Below are 16,583 nucleotides of genomic sequence, written 5' to 3'. Positions count from 1 at the left end.
GCTCTCGCTCTGCAGGCCTACTTGTTGTTCCTAGAGTATTTAAAAGTAGAATGGGAGGCAGAGCCTTCAGTTTTCAGGCCCCTCTTCTGTGGAACCAGCTTCCAATTTGGATTCAGGAGACAGACACTATCTCTACTTTCAAGATTAGGCTTAAAACTTTCCTTTTTGCTAAAGCATATAGTTAGGGCTGGACCAGGTGACCCTGAATCCTCCCTTAGTTATGCTGCAATAGACATAGGCTGCCGGGGGATTCCCATGATGCATTGAGTTTTTCCTTTCCAGTCACCTTTCTCGCTCACTATGTATTAACAGACCTCTCTGCATTGAATCATATCTGTTATTAACCTCTGTCTCTCTTCCACAGCATGTCTTTTATCCTGTCTTCCTTCTCTCACCCCAAGCAGTCGCAGCAGATGGCCCCGCCCCTCCCTGAGCCTGGTTCTGCCGGAGGTTTCTTCCTGTTAAAAGGGAGTTTTTCCTTCCCACTGTTGCCAAAGTGCTTGCTCATAGGGGGTCATATGATTGTTGGTTTTTTGTCTGTATCTATGAAGCGCCTTGAGGCGACTTATGTTGTGATTTGGCGCTATATAAATAAAATTGAATTGAATTGAATTGAATAGAAGGGTGATAAGGGGAATGCAGCTGGGAAACACAACAGGAACGAATTAGACACAACGAGATGGAGCAAACAAAACCGAACGTAAAACGCAAGACAAGGGACTATCAAAATAAAACAGGAAGCAGGATCACTGTGAGGCTAAGGCACGTGGGCCAGACACAGACAAAATGTAAACAAACATGAAGACATGACAGCTGTAACATGGAAGCTAATAAAAGACAAAATACAGAGATGAGAGTAAGAGAACAGGAGGGGGACGCTAAAGGAAACTAATAAACCTGAGGACATTTAAACAAAACTAGAGATAATACATAATACACAGGGAAAACAATATGGAATGAGAATAACTCATAAGCACAGGGAATCCAAAGTATATACACAGACTCTAGGAACATAAATCATTTCTCAAAACTCAAAACGATGAATAAATAACAAATTTCAAAAGACTACAAGACAGTGTGGCTCGATGGGAGCATAAACGAAATAAATACATTTAAAACATTTACAGAAATGAGGTGTGGCTCAAGACTTTTGCACAGCACTGTATCTGTTAATTTCTAGTGTGCATATTGAGGGTTACTTGCTTCCACACTGAAGTGGCAGAGATGGTTTGAATAGTAGGATTCTCCTTCTGGTCTGTTTCATATTCATCAGGCTGGGTGAGTATTGACAAAACTAAATCACACTGACAAGGAGCAAAGTAAATCTACACAACAAAATGTGCCTCCTGCCTCTTCCCTGACTTTGTGCCTAATGAGAGTCCACACATTGACTCAGGCCACTCAGCTCTATAGGAAATTAATGGACCTGGTGATGACATCATTTTAATTTGGGCCCTTGGCCTCACTCGGTCACGTCAGTGTAGTTTAGGTGACTATAGGGTCTAATTGAGTTTGACAAAAGCGCAGACTGGAATGGCGGCGGCGGTGAATTAAATACAAGCCCGTTTGCAGTTTTCACACGCCCATGTGTGATCACATTTCTGCATTAGCACTAAAGTAGTTAAAAGGACAGATGTAATTTTCCAAGGCAGCAATGAGCGAACACATGATGACATTTCCAATGAATACAAGCAGGTTTGTCCTGCTGAGACGGAACAATTCGCAGAAGAGTTTAGCTCTCGTGTCACTAAAATTGAACTTATAAAACTTTATGCACCTAAAAGCCCGTAGTCACTGCATTAATAACAAAGGTGCATTTGCACTGTGGCTGTGGCTCACATAATGTTTCTGATTAACAGTGATTAACAGCTAAAATATTAAATGAATTGAGCAGTATTTTTAAAGTTAATAAATAAATAAAAACTAGTGATGCATGCTAGCATGTTCACTAATTATTTAATCTGAGTAAGTATTTCCCCAGAACAGAGTGCAGGTGATGCTAAAACAGGAATTTTGAACTAATGATAATGGTGATGATGTGGAGAGTAAAGGGTCCTCAAAAGAGAATCTCTCCATTAAATTTCACAGAGATCCACCCAGAATGTGGCATTTCACTCAAAAACAAATTTCAACCTTTTGGTGGCACTGAAGGATTTTTGAGCATATTGGAGATTCGTACCAGATGTGATGGCAAACCATCCAACAGTTTTTAATATTTGAGACAGAACGGAAAAGAAAAGAAAAGCATTTGTATACAGCAGAGTTTTTAGATCTCACCCTGGGTCAACACACCTGAATCCAATGATTATTCATTACCAGGCCTCTGGAGAACTTCATTACATGCCGAGGAGGTAATTTGGCCATTTAAATCAGCTGTGTTGGATCAAGGACATATGTAAAACCTGCAGGACTTCCAACACCCCTGATGTACATAATAGATCTCTTAACCCTGTAGTGCAGGGGTTTCAAACTCCAGTCCACCAGGGCCATTGTCCTGAAACTTTTCCATGTGTCCCTGTCGCAACACACCTGAATACAATTAGTAGGTCATTAGCAGGAGTATAGAACTTCACTACATGCTGAAGTGGCAACCCCTAATCCTACTCAAGAAAATATAAGTAAATTTAAGTGTTTGGAAAAAAGTACTCTTAAAAGTACTTTTATTGCACCATGTTCATTCACTCATCAGCTGCTCTAACATGAATCAAATGGCTGAATTGCCACCTCAGCGTAAACTCAAGTTCTATAGTTTTGCTAATGACCTACTAATTGTATTCAGGTGTGTTGCAACAGGGACACATGGAAAGGTTGCAGGACACTGGGCTTCATGGACTGGAGTTTGAGACCCCTGCTGTAGTGCCACGATCCCCCCATGTCCTCTCAGATTCTTTCAGTTCTCCTCTACCTGTTTTATCTCTGTTCTGACAATCATGTGCGTGTGTGCGTGTTTGAGAGGGTGTAACTATTAACTCTGCTTACCCCTCCCAGAAGTGGGCGTGACTGCCCCAGTATTCACCTGAGTCCTATTTAACAGGGGTATATAACCCCGCTTCCAGAGGTGGGACCAAGTCATTGTTTTGCAAGTCTCAAGTAAGTCTCAAGTCTTTATCCTCAAGTCTCAAGTCAAGTCTCAAGTAATGTCAGGCAAGTCAGAGTCGAGTCTCAAGTCACTGGTGTAAAAGTCCGAGTCAAGTCACAAGTCTGAAACTTTGAATTTCAAGTCCTTTCGAGTCTTTAAAAAAAAACAAACGAAAAAATAATGTTGCAGTTATATGCTAAATGTAAATATTAGACCATGTAATTTTAAAATCTGTGTTTTTCTCAACACATACAAAATAGTGAACTTAGAAAATATACACAAATTGTGAAATTGCACCTCTTTAAAATGCAGCTCAATTAAACCTAGCTCCAAGAATAATTTTCACCGACAGTTCTGAGATACGCTGCATGTTATTCTTGGATGCGCTTGTAGGACCGGCTTTAAAATCGCATGACAAAAATATCATACACATTAAAAAAAAACTGAATCACCAACGTAGCCTGGAAAACATTTGCTAGTTAGATGAAGTCAGCTATCTCATCTTAGCATATTTATATGCATATTTATAATTATACGGTTCTTGGAGTGAGTGCATACACTCATGAAGTTTAGTAACTTCCGGTCACTGCAACAAGCCCAGGTACAGTTTACCGACGGATGGGTGCAGGACCTTGAAATGCACCGTGTAGAACGAAAGACCATCGTACGTATCATAAGTTTACCAGTCTCACAAATCGTCATCATAAATACACATTCCTTAACCGTTTATTAATAGGACCTTTGAGCTCAACGGTAATTAATTAGTAGTGGAAATAATTTCTGGTAGCATCACAGAAATGTAGCAGTGACAATAATATTGTATGCTGTAATCGTACTGGGCAATTAGTGATACAAAAAACCTGTTTTATCCTGTGAATAAAAGTATATGTTTTTGTTAATGTACCATAATAACAGAAGCGAAACGCAATATTGTGTCAGGATAATTTACTATTTATGCACAATAAATAAAGGAGCATAGCGCGACCATTTCTGTTCAGCGCCAGACTTGCTTGTAACCTATATCACCAATTATGTTAAGAAAAATGACGCATTAACTACAACAGCAGACTGACCTTTGTGGAAATGCTTGGAGCAGACTAACCTGTGAGCTGGAGTGTTCTAGGACGTTATATTTGATCTTTGAATGGCTGCAATCCAGTCGCCTCTTTGTTACTTCGGAAACATGGCTTGAACAATTTCTCTTCAACAACGTAATCCGATAACAACCGATCTCTTTACCCGTCGGCTTCCCGTGGCTGTCATGCGACCGGCTATTGCAGTTAATAATACAACAGCTTCTTGACATTTTTGTGTTTCTTTTTATCGCTGTGTGACTGATTTTAATTGAAAGCCTGCGTGCGCTAGTACCGCTTGCCACGAGTTCCCAGAATCCTTTGCGGTTCTACCCGTGAATGACGTCACATTTTCAATCTCCATATGCATGTTAAATTTTATATTTGGGGTAAAATATCAAGTCTTATCAAGTAAACCGGTTCAAGTCCAATTCAAGTCCCAAGTCATTGGTGTAAAAGTCCAAGTCAAGTCACAAGTCTTAGAACATTTTTTCAAGTCAAGTCTAAAGTCATAAAATTAATGACTCGAGTCTGACTCGAGTCCAAGTCATGTGACTCGAGTCCACACCTCTGCCCGCTTCTTCATCTTCATTCATCGCAGGATTGTTAAGTGGCTCAGTGTGTGTGGCGTGAAGTAATTCCGGCCTTTTTGTTTGCTACCTTGTGTTCTTGTGAATGCCAAAACCTTTTGGACCTGCTCTCCTCTGTTCTGGTGTGCATGCCTGCCTGCCTGCGCTGCTTCTGGAGACACCTGCCTGACCCACTGTCGCTCACATAGACATATTTACCTGCATCCCTCCCAGAAAAAACATCAGCGGGAAAACAATTCCACCTGTGAAAGTGACTCAAACCAACCTGAGAAAACATTTGACCCTTACTTATCACACCACCGTGTGGTAACTGATCTTGAACCTACAAAAAGAAAGAGTTTGAAAATCAGCTTTCTGAAAAGCTGTGAATTGTTACAAGTTGTGAATTAAAAAGTCCCAAAGACTTATCATAAACCATTGTCAGTGATGGCCCTCAACCTAACCTAACCCTGTTCCATTAGAATATGTAAATGCTTTTTCTTTTAATTGCTCTTCCAAGTCTTTGAAATCAAAGAAAAAAACATTATTATTCATATACTCTATAAGACCAACTTGCCATGACTCACAGTTTCAAAGGATGGTTTATCTTAAACAATGCATTAATCAGCCCTGTAGTATATCTTCTATCTGAATCTGTTTTAGAGCTTAATCCTCCTTGTAAGCCAGCTTTCGTCTGATTGGCTTCCTGTCACAAACCAGAGATGACCATATTAGGGATATCTGCTTTCTTTGACATCATACAGAGGCAAGAGTAAAAAACCTGTCTGAAATGGTGCATTCACAGAAGTCTGAAGTCTGAGCTTTTTCTTGACAGATTTGTTGACAGCCTTACAACTCATTGAAACGATGCTTAATTTCTCCTGAAAACGAATGAGCAGTTGTCTCATGTAGACCTGAATGCCTTTATTATGTGACAGAGCAAATGTGACAGGTGTAAAATAGTATGGAAATGAAGATTTGTTGGCATCCCCAAAGAGACTATGAATCTTTACCATCATGTTTCAAGCTAAATGTTTAACCTCACAGGTGCCTTCAAACTTTTCATGAGCCATGCGGCCTGTTTAAAAGGGATAAACAAATGCTACTGTGTAGCATCACTGTGCACCACACCAAACATGGACCAGTGAAGGCAAAGGGCAGAGCTGTCTGGGGAGCTCAGGAAGAAGATTATAGGCATCAGTGTTAAAGGTCAAGGCTATAGGACCATTTTCAAGGAGCTTCATGTTCCTATGGCCACAGTTGTTGTTATTATTAAAAAGTATAACGCTCATTGAACTGTAGTCAGCCTCACAGGACATGGATGCAAGAGGAAATCCCAGGTTCATCACAAGGATAGTTTAGATGGTAGAAAAAGATCCAAAGAAACCAAGCTGAGCTCCAAAGTCAAGGTACGTCACTCTCTGTGCACAATGTATTATGATATAATATATATATTTTAATGATGATCTTCATGGAAGAAGATGCAGGAAGAACACAAAAAAAGCCAAGCTGGAAATCGCCAGAACGCGTGTTGACAAGCCCCAATGTTTTTGGCAGAATGTCGAGACAAAACTGGAGCTTTTTAGTCCACCCACATCCACTCACTTTTTACAGAAGGAAAAATGAAGCTTTAAAAGAAAACCTTGAACCTGTGCAGGGCACAAGTCTCAAGACTACCCAAGCATCCTGGAGTGAAACATATTGCAGAGTGTCAGAAAGCTCAGCCTGTGTAAGAGGTCACGGGCTCAAAAACACAAAAATACAAGAATGGCTGAGGCAAAAAACTGACTATTCTTAAACGGCTCTCCATGAGCTCAGAGCTTAAGCCAACCTAAAGATCTACGGGAAAATCTGAAGATTGCTGTGTTGAGACGCCACCCTGAGACAGCTTGAGCAGCTCGCTGAGGAAAAGTGGGCCAAACTACATGTTGGCAAATGCAGACGTCTCATTGTGAATTACAGAGATCACTTATTGGCAATGATATTAAATTAAGAGTACCATCTTTTTTGTCCATTCTAATTCTATAAAACACTCAAGTGAATCAGTAACCAAAAGCAAAGGCTGATTTGTGTTAAATGGATTAAACAATAAGGAATGTCATTAAACTTGAATCTGTTTACATTTTTTTCAGAGATCATCATTGCGTGTCATGTTTGAATGATTGTGTTTGGATTTGTGGGTCCAAAATGAAAAATTTGGGCTTTTTAGCTTTTCTAGACTCCATGCAAAAATTCACATTTCAGTGAGATCATAACACTTAACACGCAAAGCATTCATTTATATCTGATTTTAAGTTTTAGAAAAAGTACACAGACACACACGCTTTAGGACAGCAGCCCGTTTGGCACAGTCAGACTGTGAAACACAGAAACTGTTGTTGACAGTGGAAACAAAAAGCTGCGTCAAACAGCTGCTTGAGCTTAAAGCATGTTGTGAAAATGACAGTGTATTAGCCAGCACACTAGCATCAATGCCGCACAGCAGTGCCCAGTAATACAAAGTAGTATTTAGGACAACAAGCTGTGATATTAATCCATTATGCTGTGTCAAATCTGATGTACAAACCTGCGAACACTGACTGTTCACAGATGGAAACGTGTTAGCTACACTCAGGAGGATTTGTTAGCACTTTAGATGAAATTCATCTATTAGAGAAGTATCATTAAGAAGGAACAATAGAGAGACGGAGGCTTTGATTTTGATGGTGTTTCTTTTACTACAAAATCACTTCAGTTTTCTGGTTTAATAGCAGAAGTTATTCAGTCCTCGGGGGAATGCACTTATCACAAATTTCTGCAAATTGTAATAGTTTGAAGGAGGGGAGAAAAACTTTGACAATTAGTCTTTTTTTATAAAAAAAAATCTCAAAGGGTGCAGTGACAGATTGCAGAGTCAAAGACGCTATTAACAGTCACGTCATACCTGCACCGAGCCTGCAGAAACCTTTTTCTTCTTCTGCTTTCCTGCTGGTGCGGTGGGGAAACACAGTCTGCTCTCTCACCTGGCTGCCTCCTGCTACGCTGTGGCTCAGGTGTTCTAACTGGAAAATTACAAGTGACTTGATTTGTGTAAGTGGCTGTGATAAATTAGCTGTGTTAAGCTTTTGGGCACAGTGGTACTTGTTAGCCTCTTCCAGCAAACAGCTATTAAAAAAAAAACAAAAAAAAACACACTGCTCTGCATTTTACCGAATTACAAACAAGCAGCAGGAAAGAAATTAAATATGATTGGTTTGTCCACTGATTTAAATTTTTCCTTGCTTGCTAGATCATTAATTACCCCACCACATAAACAGTGTCTGAAGACCTCATTAAATACAGCGCTTTATTAGGAAACCGCAAACTGAACCCATGTATTACTACAATTATCCAATCAGCCAATAATTTAGCAGCTGTGCACAAAAATCCTGCAGATACAAATCGAGAGCTTTGTGTAATGTTCACATCAAACATCGGAGAAAATGTGATCTCTGCGGCTTTGACTGCGACATGATTGTTGGTGCCAGGCGGGCTTCTCTGAGTCTTCCTGAAACTGCTGATCTCCTGGGGTTCAGTTTAATCTGAACGGTGCTAAAAACAAAATAAAACAGCCAGTGAGCGGTTCCTCTGCAGAAGGAAACATCTTGTTGATGAGCGAGATCAGAGGAGAGTAGCTAAGCTGGTATGATCTGAAAGAAAGACTACAGCACCTCTGATAACAACAGTGTGAGCCAAATAAATCACCAAAGAACCAATCAGCTCCTTCATGAACAACAACATTAGAGCAACATTAGCCTCTGCAAATACTCCAAGTGTCCGCACCTAATTCAAATCTGAAAATAAAAACAAAAATACTCCTCGTAGTTTTGCACTATTGCCCCAAAATAAAACATAAAAAGCTCTTTTTCCACCATATACTTCTACTACACATGTGCACAGTTTGACAACATCACAGCTACAATAGCTGCTCACACCAGAGTGTTAACACTATCAGCGTCTCATCAGAGCACTTAATGAATGCCATGCTACGCATATGGTGTGCATATGGTCGGCCAAGAAAGATGAAACAATCCAACAGTAGCCTCTGACTGGAACGATAACAATTAAATATGCCTGCCTCCACGCGGTTGAAACATTTTGCGAACTGCTACTGTGAGCATGCGCCAGTGCAGGATTGGCTAACGAGTCCCACAGTTTGGCTCGTGATTGCTTCTTTTTGGGCTGGACGACAACCAGCAACATCTTTAATGCTTCAGAATTCAGCAGCAGATTTCTTTTCAGGATTTGTCGAGCACTGTTTCCGTAAGAGCGGAAGGGAAGGTTAAAAGACTGTAGCGAGACCTGCCATGATGTATGGTTTGGAGATGGTGTCATCAATTAAAAGAAAAGGGCAGCAGGCAGAGCTGGAGGTGGTATTGTTGAAGATTTTCACTGGGAGTGACTGGGATGGTTAGAAATGACTATGCCAGAGAGGTTGAGAAGCTGAGGTTGAGAAGTTTGGAGACAAGGTTAGAGAGGAAAGGCTGAGATGGTTTAGTGGATATATTGGATAAAGGATGTTGAATATGGAGCTGCCGGCCAGGTGGAAATAAAAAGACCTCAGAGAAGATTCATGGATGTAGTGAAGGAGGACATGCAGAGGGTTGGTGTGACGGAAGATAGGGTGGGAAGAAGGTAAATGATCTGGTGCGGTAACCTGTAATGTACAATGCTACTGGTGTTACCTGAAGAGAGGGAGTATGTGATTGGTTCTGTCTCTTTGTCTCTGCAGTGTAGCCTTCACAGTTTTCAAGATATCATTTCCAAATTTTGTGTGATGGTCGATATCAATAACAGCTCAGGCTGATTTAATTCTGGTGAAAATCAGGTCAATGGATCTCTTATGGACCGTCTTCAAACTACAATAATATTCTAGGCCTCGGAGGACATGAGTACTTGGGTTGGCTAAGCATTTGACCTTGACCTCCATTGTTGATCTTGAAAAAAAATGTCAAGAAACCATATTGAGTAATATATCATATGAAAGGGCCTGGAGAGAACTGCACAACACATATTTTATTTTCTCCAATATGACGCCCTATGACCATAGCCCTTGCCCTTCGGGGGAAGTTGCACTCTGAATGGGCTTGTTCTATACGTGTGATTGTCATTAGATTCATGGAAAAAAGAGCATCAGATTTCTAAATAATTGGCCCTAATTAACTTTCTGATGAAAGCGCTGTACTGAAACATGGAACCATACTGTGATGCAAACCAATAAACAAGTCAAATATGAACAGTTTGTGCTGGCTCACTTGGACTTTGCTGATGTGTTGTACATTCCTTGGAGTGCGTTATTTGAGATGCACAACATGCTCTGCCTTTGCGGCTTATGGGCACTAACAGAAGACCACATTGTGTTGCAGTCCTGTCAGCCAAGAGCAACAATCAGAGGCACAGACTCACCAGATCGGGTTGGTGAATGGGAAAAATCATAGCCTGGTCTGGTGAATCTGATTTTTGACTCCTATTTTTTGTATCGGCTGAGGCATGCAGATGGTAGGTTAGAATTCAGTGTCAACAGCATGAAACCCAACAGGACATGATGTCTGGGATAGATTTTTTTTGGCACATTTGGGTCCCTTTTCCTGATCAGCATGAATCCTGATCAATCGTGGCTTGAATACCACAGTCTGTCTAAGTATCGTTGCTGGCCATGTGCATCTCTTCATGGCCACATTTTACCCTCTCCTAATGGCTTCTTACAGCATGATAATGCAGCATGTCACAAAGCATAAGCCAGCGCAATCTGGTTTCATATGCATGACAGTGAGTTCAGCGTACTTTAGTGGCCTCCCCAGTCACCCAATCTAAATCCAGTCGAAATCCTTTGGGATGTGGTAGAACGAAAGATTGGCAGCATGAATGTGCAGCTGACAAATCTGCAGAAATTATTTAATGCATTCATGTCAGGATGGAGCAGAAACTCAAAGGGTTTGCTACAACGTCTTGTGAAGTCAATGCCATGAAAATCTGAGGCTATTTTAAAAGCAAAGTTGGACCCTAGAAAAAAAGTGCTTCACTGAGCTCTTTGTGCCCAGCATCAAACACAAAGCCAGCACAATAAAAACATCTTCCAAAAGCTTGAACATTACCAGCATCACATGTTACTAGTTTCAGGGCCTAACGCTGTGTGTGCTCAGTTTCCTGGCTTTGCTGTTTGTTTGGGAGGAAGAACAATCTAATATTTACAAAAAAAGACAAAGAGGAGGCGAAAGACTTGCATTCATTTTGTTTGTTTTATATATATATATATATATATTTTTTTTTAACTTAGAACATGTAGATATTAAAGTGGAGCAGTACAGAGATTAAAGCACACAAAAAAAGAGTGATGGAACAAAAGGTCCCAAAAAGGGGAAATGGCACATGTGTTGATGATGACCTAACCACTTGTAACATTTCCAAACAAATCAGTCAAATACTATATAATATTGTTGTAAATAGCATATAACTGGAAATAGAGCTTTCCTGTCTCTTTTATAGGAGGGTATCATGTGAGCAAATAGGAAATGTGAGTCTTGGCTTATTGTCTTGTGTAGCGACATGTCATAAAATTGGCAGTAAAACCAATAATCTGTTTTAAAATCTACTGAGAGTAGTCTTCCTCCCTCACACACTTTAAATAATCTCCCTGTCGTGTGTGAGTCAAGCTGCTGCGGGACACTTACGTGTCTCAGAACGTAACATTATGTATGATTATCCTTGTGGCGTAACCTCTAATTTTTATTTTTTTTTTTTACATTTTTATCCAACTAAATTGTTTTCCCTCTTGCATGCAAGAGGTGATGTGCTCTCTGAGTAGATTACATTCAGGTGAACAAAGTGCACAGCTCTCATATCAGAGAGAGAAAGAGACCAGGGTTCACTACTGCAGCCCTGCATGTGTGACGGTGGTGAACTTTAAGCAGCAAAAGTAGGTTGGCTAAAGAAGGGAAACAAAGTGTTATAGTTTTCCATTTAAAATCACACCTTGTTTTATTTTAGAATGACTCTTAAAGTGTTATTGTGCGCTTTTAAAGTTTGAAGGTCTCTCAGATCGGTGGAGCAATCGCTCCTTGTTGTTCCCATGTTGAGGCTCGTATTAGGCCGAAGCAAGAGCTGAGGTTTTATAATCAGGTTTAGTCATTTTTTTAAATTTTTAATTGACTTTTCATTTCTTTTTGCCTGTTTAATTTCTGTTTTTCCACATTTTATTATTTTTATGTAGTATGTCTTTAATTTGTTAACACATTTAATGTATTTTTTATTTTATTTTATTGCTGTCTTTAAACTTACTTTTAAAGTGCTCTATAAATAAAGGGGATTGGATTGTTTAGCAACTGGCTAATGCCTAAATTGAAACTATCAAACCACATGCATTCGATCTGAAGTAGCACAGATATTGCATAACCAATAAAAATAGCCTCCATAATTTAATTGAGTACAAGTACAGCATGAAACAGATGATGGTCAGCCTGAGACTTTACAGTGTGGAATTGCAGACGTGGTTTGTGTCTTTTTTTAATCTTTCTTATTGTCTTTGTTAGTAAGACGCCTGTAAAACCGATAAAGATTGAGATTTGTGCGGCACTTAAATGAACTATTTTGACAGCCACTCGGGGCGATGCAGCAGTTACAGCCTTTCTATGTGGACATCTTCCTGTGCTTGTGTGAGTTTCCTCCAGTTACTCTGGCTTCCTCCCACATTCCAAAGACAAACATGCTCGGTTAACTGCTGGCTTTAAATTGGCTGTAGGTGCTGATGGGAGAGCGTGTAGTTGTCTGAGCCTTAAGAAAATGGATGGACGGTGGGAGAACTGCTCCTATTATCCACTCTGATGGAAAATACAGCAAAAACAAAAGTCCAACAAGTGATTCCCTGATTATCTTCAAGTTTTTTTTTAACACTTTGCATAACCATCCAAATGGCCAGACTGCAGCCTTTAGCAGACTGGTTCTGACCAATTTGTTTGACACCTCCTGCCTAGACATAAGTTTTAAAGTGTTTTAGCCTCTGTTAGAGGAGATTCTGTTATATTATCTCAGATTTTGGAGTAAAGACAATCGGTCAGTATTAATGTGTTTGCAGCTTGCCATGCATGCAAATGAACAACCTCATGAAGTTGAACAAATTCAGTCTGTTTTCTGCAAAAGTGTGATTCAATTGCGTAGTGGCAGAATTTCTACTTGATGCAACAGAACCTTCCACTGCAAACCACCCACTGTGACAAGGGTCATAGGTGGGAATCCCACTTAAAGATACTGTGTGTACCTGATAAATTAAACTGTGAATGAGTTCATTGTTATTGGGTGCACCTGTGTGTCTGGTGTCAGCGTTTTAGCTGTGAGAAGGCTCCAAAAATATGACATTAAAATCAAATAAAAGGTCACGCAGTCCTTAGCACAGAAATCTACCGTGACGTAAACCTGCAGGGGGTGAAGCAGAATCCACGCAGAAACAAAAGCACAAAGTGAGGCCATGACTAGGCAGGAGTGAGGACGGCTCTTTCTTCGGGAGGATACTTTCCCCTTCGGATGAAGAGGAGGAGTGTGGAGACACTCACGTGATTAATTTTCGTCTGAGATACTAGATTTGAACAAAGTCAAGTTCACTATGTCTAACGTGGCCCATACCGGAAGTGTTCGGTGTGGCGTTTTAAGATAAAAGCCAAGCGACTAACTGAACGCTGAGACTAAACTAAAGCCCACGGGTCGACCTGGAAAACACGCGTGTATCAAAAGCCCCAAAATACGCGTTTCCATTTAATTCCGTTTGAAACTGGGTTTAATTGTGACCCATTTAGCTGCTCTTAGGTCAGGTGAGGAGTGGCACCGGTTTCATTTCGGTATGAACTCTTTCGTTCAGCGTCATTAAAAAAGGGGTGTGACGTTTTTAAGGGTTAAATGATGTCACCACTGTATTGTCAAAGCTGGTCATATTCGGTGCATTTTTTTTATCAAGCCACTGGAAATGAGTAATAAGACTCAATTTAGCAGATCGCTTAAAATAACAATTAAACGTAGGCTAATTTATTTTATTTTGAAAGGAACTTCCGGACACGTCTTCTACCCCACAGTGGGCTTGATGACCGGGAGCTGCGACTCTGGACATTTTAAGGTGAGCACGTTTAGTTTGGAGCGGACTTAAAATCCCAGAGCGGGGCTGCTGAGGGCAGGACAGCGGGCACAGCAGCTGCTTCTGCGGGAGGAACACCTGAGAAAGGTGCGCTCAAGCCGGGTGACAAATTACACACCAAACTGGAGACTTCTTCGGACTTGGCTCTGTTTCAGACTCCCGGTAAGCGGCACCGACGATGCTCCGCTCAGGCTCTCGGTCTTAACATCACAAAGTAACTCGATTTTTAAAAAGTGTCAGCTTTCTGGATATTTGTGCCCTTGTTTGTTGTTGTTTTTTAATCAGCGGACGCGTGATGATTCCCGTCGCATCGCGCTGCGGTAGGTGAACTACTGGAAACGTGAGGGAGCTGGAGCGGGAGGGGAGGGTGGAAAGCGGGTCTTTGCGGCCAACTCGGACCTTTTCGGCTTGATTAGAGCTGCAATTTCACCTTCCACGGCCCAGAATACATTCCCACCTTTTTCTCTCGGCTGTGGACGCTGAATAAAAGCAGAAGAAGTCGGTGTCAGCTGAGCCAGAACGGTGCGGATCCGTCGGATGCCTCTTTTTTGTTGTTTTCCTCCCCTCTCTACACTGTTTCCATGATTTGCGCAAGGAATTTCATGTTTGAATTTTTAATTGGAGAATGACTAACCTCACAGGGACACTCTGCTGCTCTTTCCCTGCCGTTTGTTGCTCAGACAAGTCTGATCCTTTTGAGAACGCGTGCAGCATCCCCGTGGTTCCAGCCAGGGCGCGCGTAACCTCTCCACTGATGTCCATTGATTTATAATATTTTTTTGTGGGGGGCCATTTATCGAGTGTCGCGCAAGGACTCGTGTCCGTTTATGGAACACTGTTTTTTCCCTCCCTGCTGCCCGGGTTGGATCAGGATAGTTGGAACTTTTTGCTCTCTGATGTGGGGGAAACGCTCCGCGTTGCCTGGAGAAGACGCGGTTTTGCCGTGCCCTAGGTTCGCTGCTCGCAAAGACTCTGAGAAGACTGGCCAGTAACATTTCTGCTTCTGAAGACCTCCAATTTACATCGGACTCCCTGCCGCTCAGACACTCGTGCAGGTGCATTTCTGTCTATTGCGCATTATCCAACTTAAGACCCTCGAAGAACTGCAACAGCGTCGTGTGGAGGCTAACACCTGCAGAGAGGTTTATTTACCCTCAATCGGCTACTGCAACAGCTGGGATTTAACATCCTCCTGCAGGGATTTCTACCATGTCAGGTGTACGGGATTTCAGACGGACTCTCTTCATCTGTGTGGCGGCGCTTTCATGTGGTGAGTACCCCTTCTACCTCCTTCCCCCTCCCCTCCTCTCCTGCCCCCCATTCAAAACACACACCCGCCAACAGGGTTCCAGGATCATATTCACGTTGCATAGAAAGCAATGGCCCTAAATTTCTGAAACATGCACCGCAGAGGCAGTTGGTCTTGTTGATTATTATTATTATTATTTATTTATTTATTTATTTATTTATTTTAATGACTGACCCTACACACACACACACACACACACACACACACACACACACACACACACACACACACACACACACACACACACACACCACTAAACACAAACAATCATACTCCTGTTACACATTTCTGAAGAAATTCAACAGTGGCTTCACTCCTGGTCTGTTTTCCCCTCTTAGGTAACTTTTTTTTTTTTTCCCCAGAGGAGAATGGCAGGCACACCATCAAACCAGATACTTTAATTGGAATAAAAAAGCACTGCGGATGTAATTAACTCTCATGATCATCACAGTCACAAAAGCATGAAAAAAGCCACACTTCAAATGCTATAGAGAGCTGAGAAAAAGGCTAAAATACCCACTCCACATCAGGTTAGAGTTGCTTATGCTCGAGGACTCGCAACATATTGGAGAACTGATTTCATCTGCTGCTTGTGAACGAAGTCACGGTGTGTTACACAGCAGATACACATACAGTGTGTTCTACATGTGCTGATGAAATCTAAATCAAGCATCCTCAAAGATGATTTCCTGACATGTCCCAGTGATCTAGTTGGACTCCAAAACACTAATCCTCCTTTAATATCCAACTCTTTATTTATTTTTTTACTGATGCAGCAGCAGCAGGGGTGCAGGACTGTTTCCAGCAGTAAGCAAAGTGTGACATTGCAATGCGTGGATTAAGTGTGGTGCTGGGAGGCAACCCCAGGACGAGCAACTTGCAGCGCAGTTTCTGTTTATTCATTTGCAGGCACATTTAAAAGGTGCTTATATTTAGACCCAGATTAGGACTCTTCTGTGCTTCACCCCAGTAAGCCGAATGGAGACGGAGTGCAGTTTTCCTTCCATGTTCAGTGTGTAACCACCTCTTGCTTCCTTTCAGACATCTTGCACAGTATCTCCCCTCTCCTACTCATTTTCACCAAGTCTTGCCTCAGTTTCATTACCACACAAAAGAAACGCCTACGTGTGCACTAAAGCATATACTCTCCTTGATGGCTTCACCAAGGCTGTAAAGCCAGCGTGCTGTATGCTGCAATAGCGTGCCTACACAAATCCCACTAACGCCTGTGGTCAGCGTTGCTTAGTGCAGGGGTGGGGAGGGTGCTCACCTTCCTGAACAATAAAGGCACTGCTGTTGAAAGCAAGTGCAGGGACAGATTTGGCGCGTGGACGGCTGCCCCCTAAGGATGGTTTCAGAGTCTCTTGGCCTCGGAGACGTCAAGTCGCTCTCACACTTGTACACGGAAGCCTTCCTC

The 16,583-nt window shown here is 41.6% G+C and overlaps 1 protein-coding gene across 1 annotated transcript in view; it reads left to right on the top strand.

Moving 5' to 3' along the window:
• Positions 1-13,759: 13,759 nt before the first annotated feature.
• Positions 13,760-16,583, top strand: part of tmem132e (transmembrane protein 132E) — a 426,314-nt gene continuing 423,490 nt past the window's right edge. Inside the window, exon 1 of the mRNA XM_080307607.1 lies at positions 13,760-15,127. Coding sequence (XP_080163733.1) covers positions 15,067-15,127 — 61 coding nt within the window. The 5' untranslated portion in view covers positions 13,760-15,066. The remainder of the gene's footprint in view (positions 15,128-16,583) is intronic.

Source organism: Astatotilapia calliptera, chromosome 10 (genome assembly GCF_964374335.1).
Source record: "Astatotilapia calliptera chromosome 10, fAstCal68.1, whole genome shotgun sequence".
Taxonomy (NCBI): domain Eukaryota; kingdom Metazoa; phylum Chordata; class Actinopteri; order Cichliformes; family Cichlidae; genus Astatotilapia; species Astatotilapia calliptera.
This window is presented reverse-complemented; position numbering and strand designations above follow the sequence as displayed.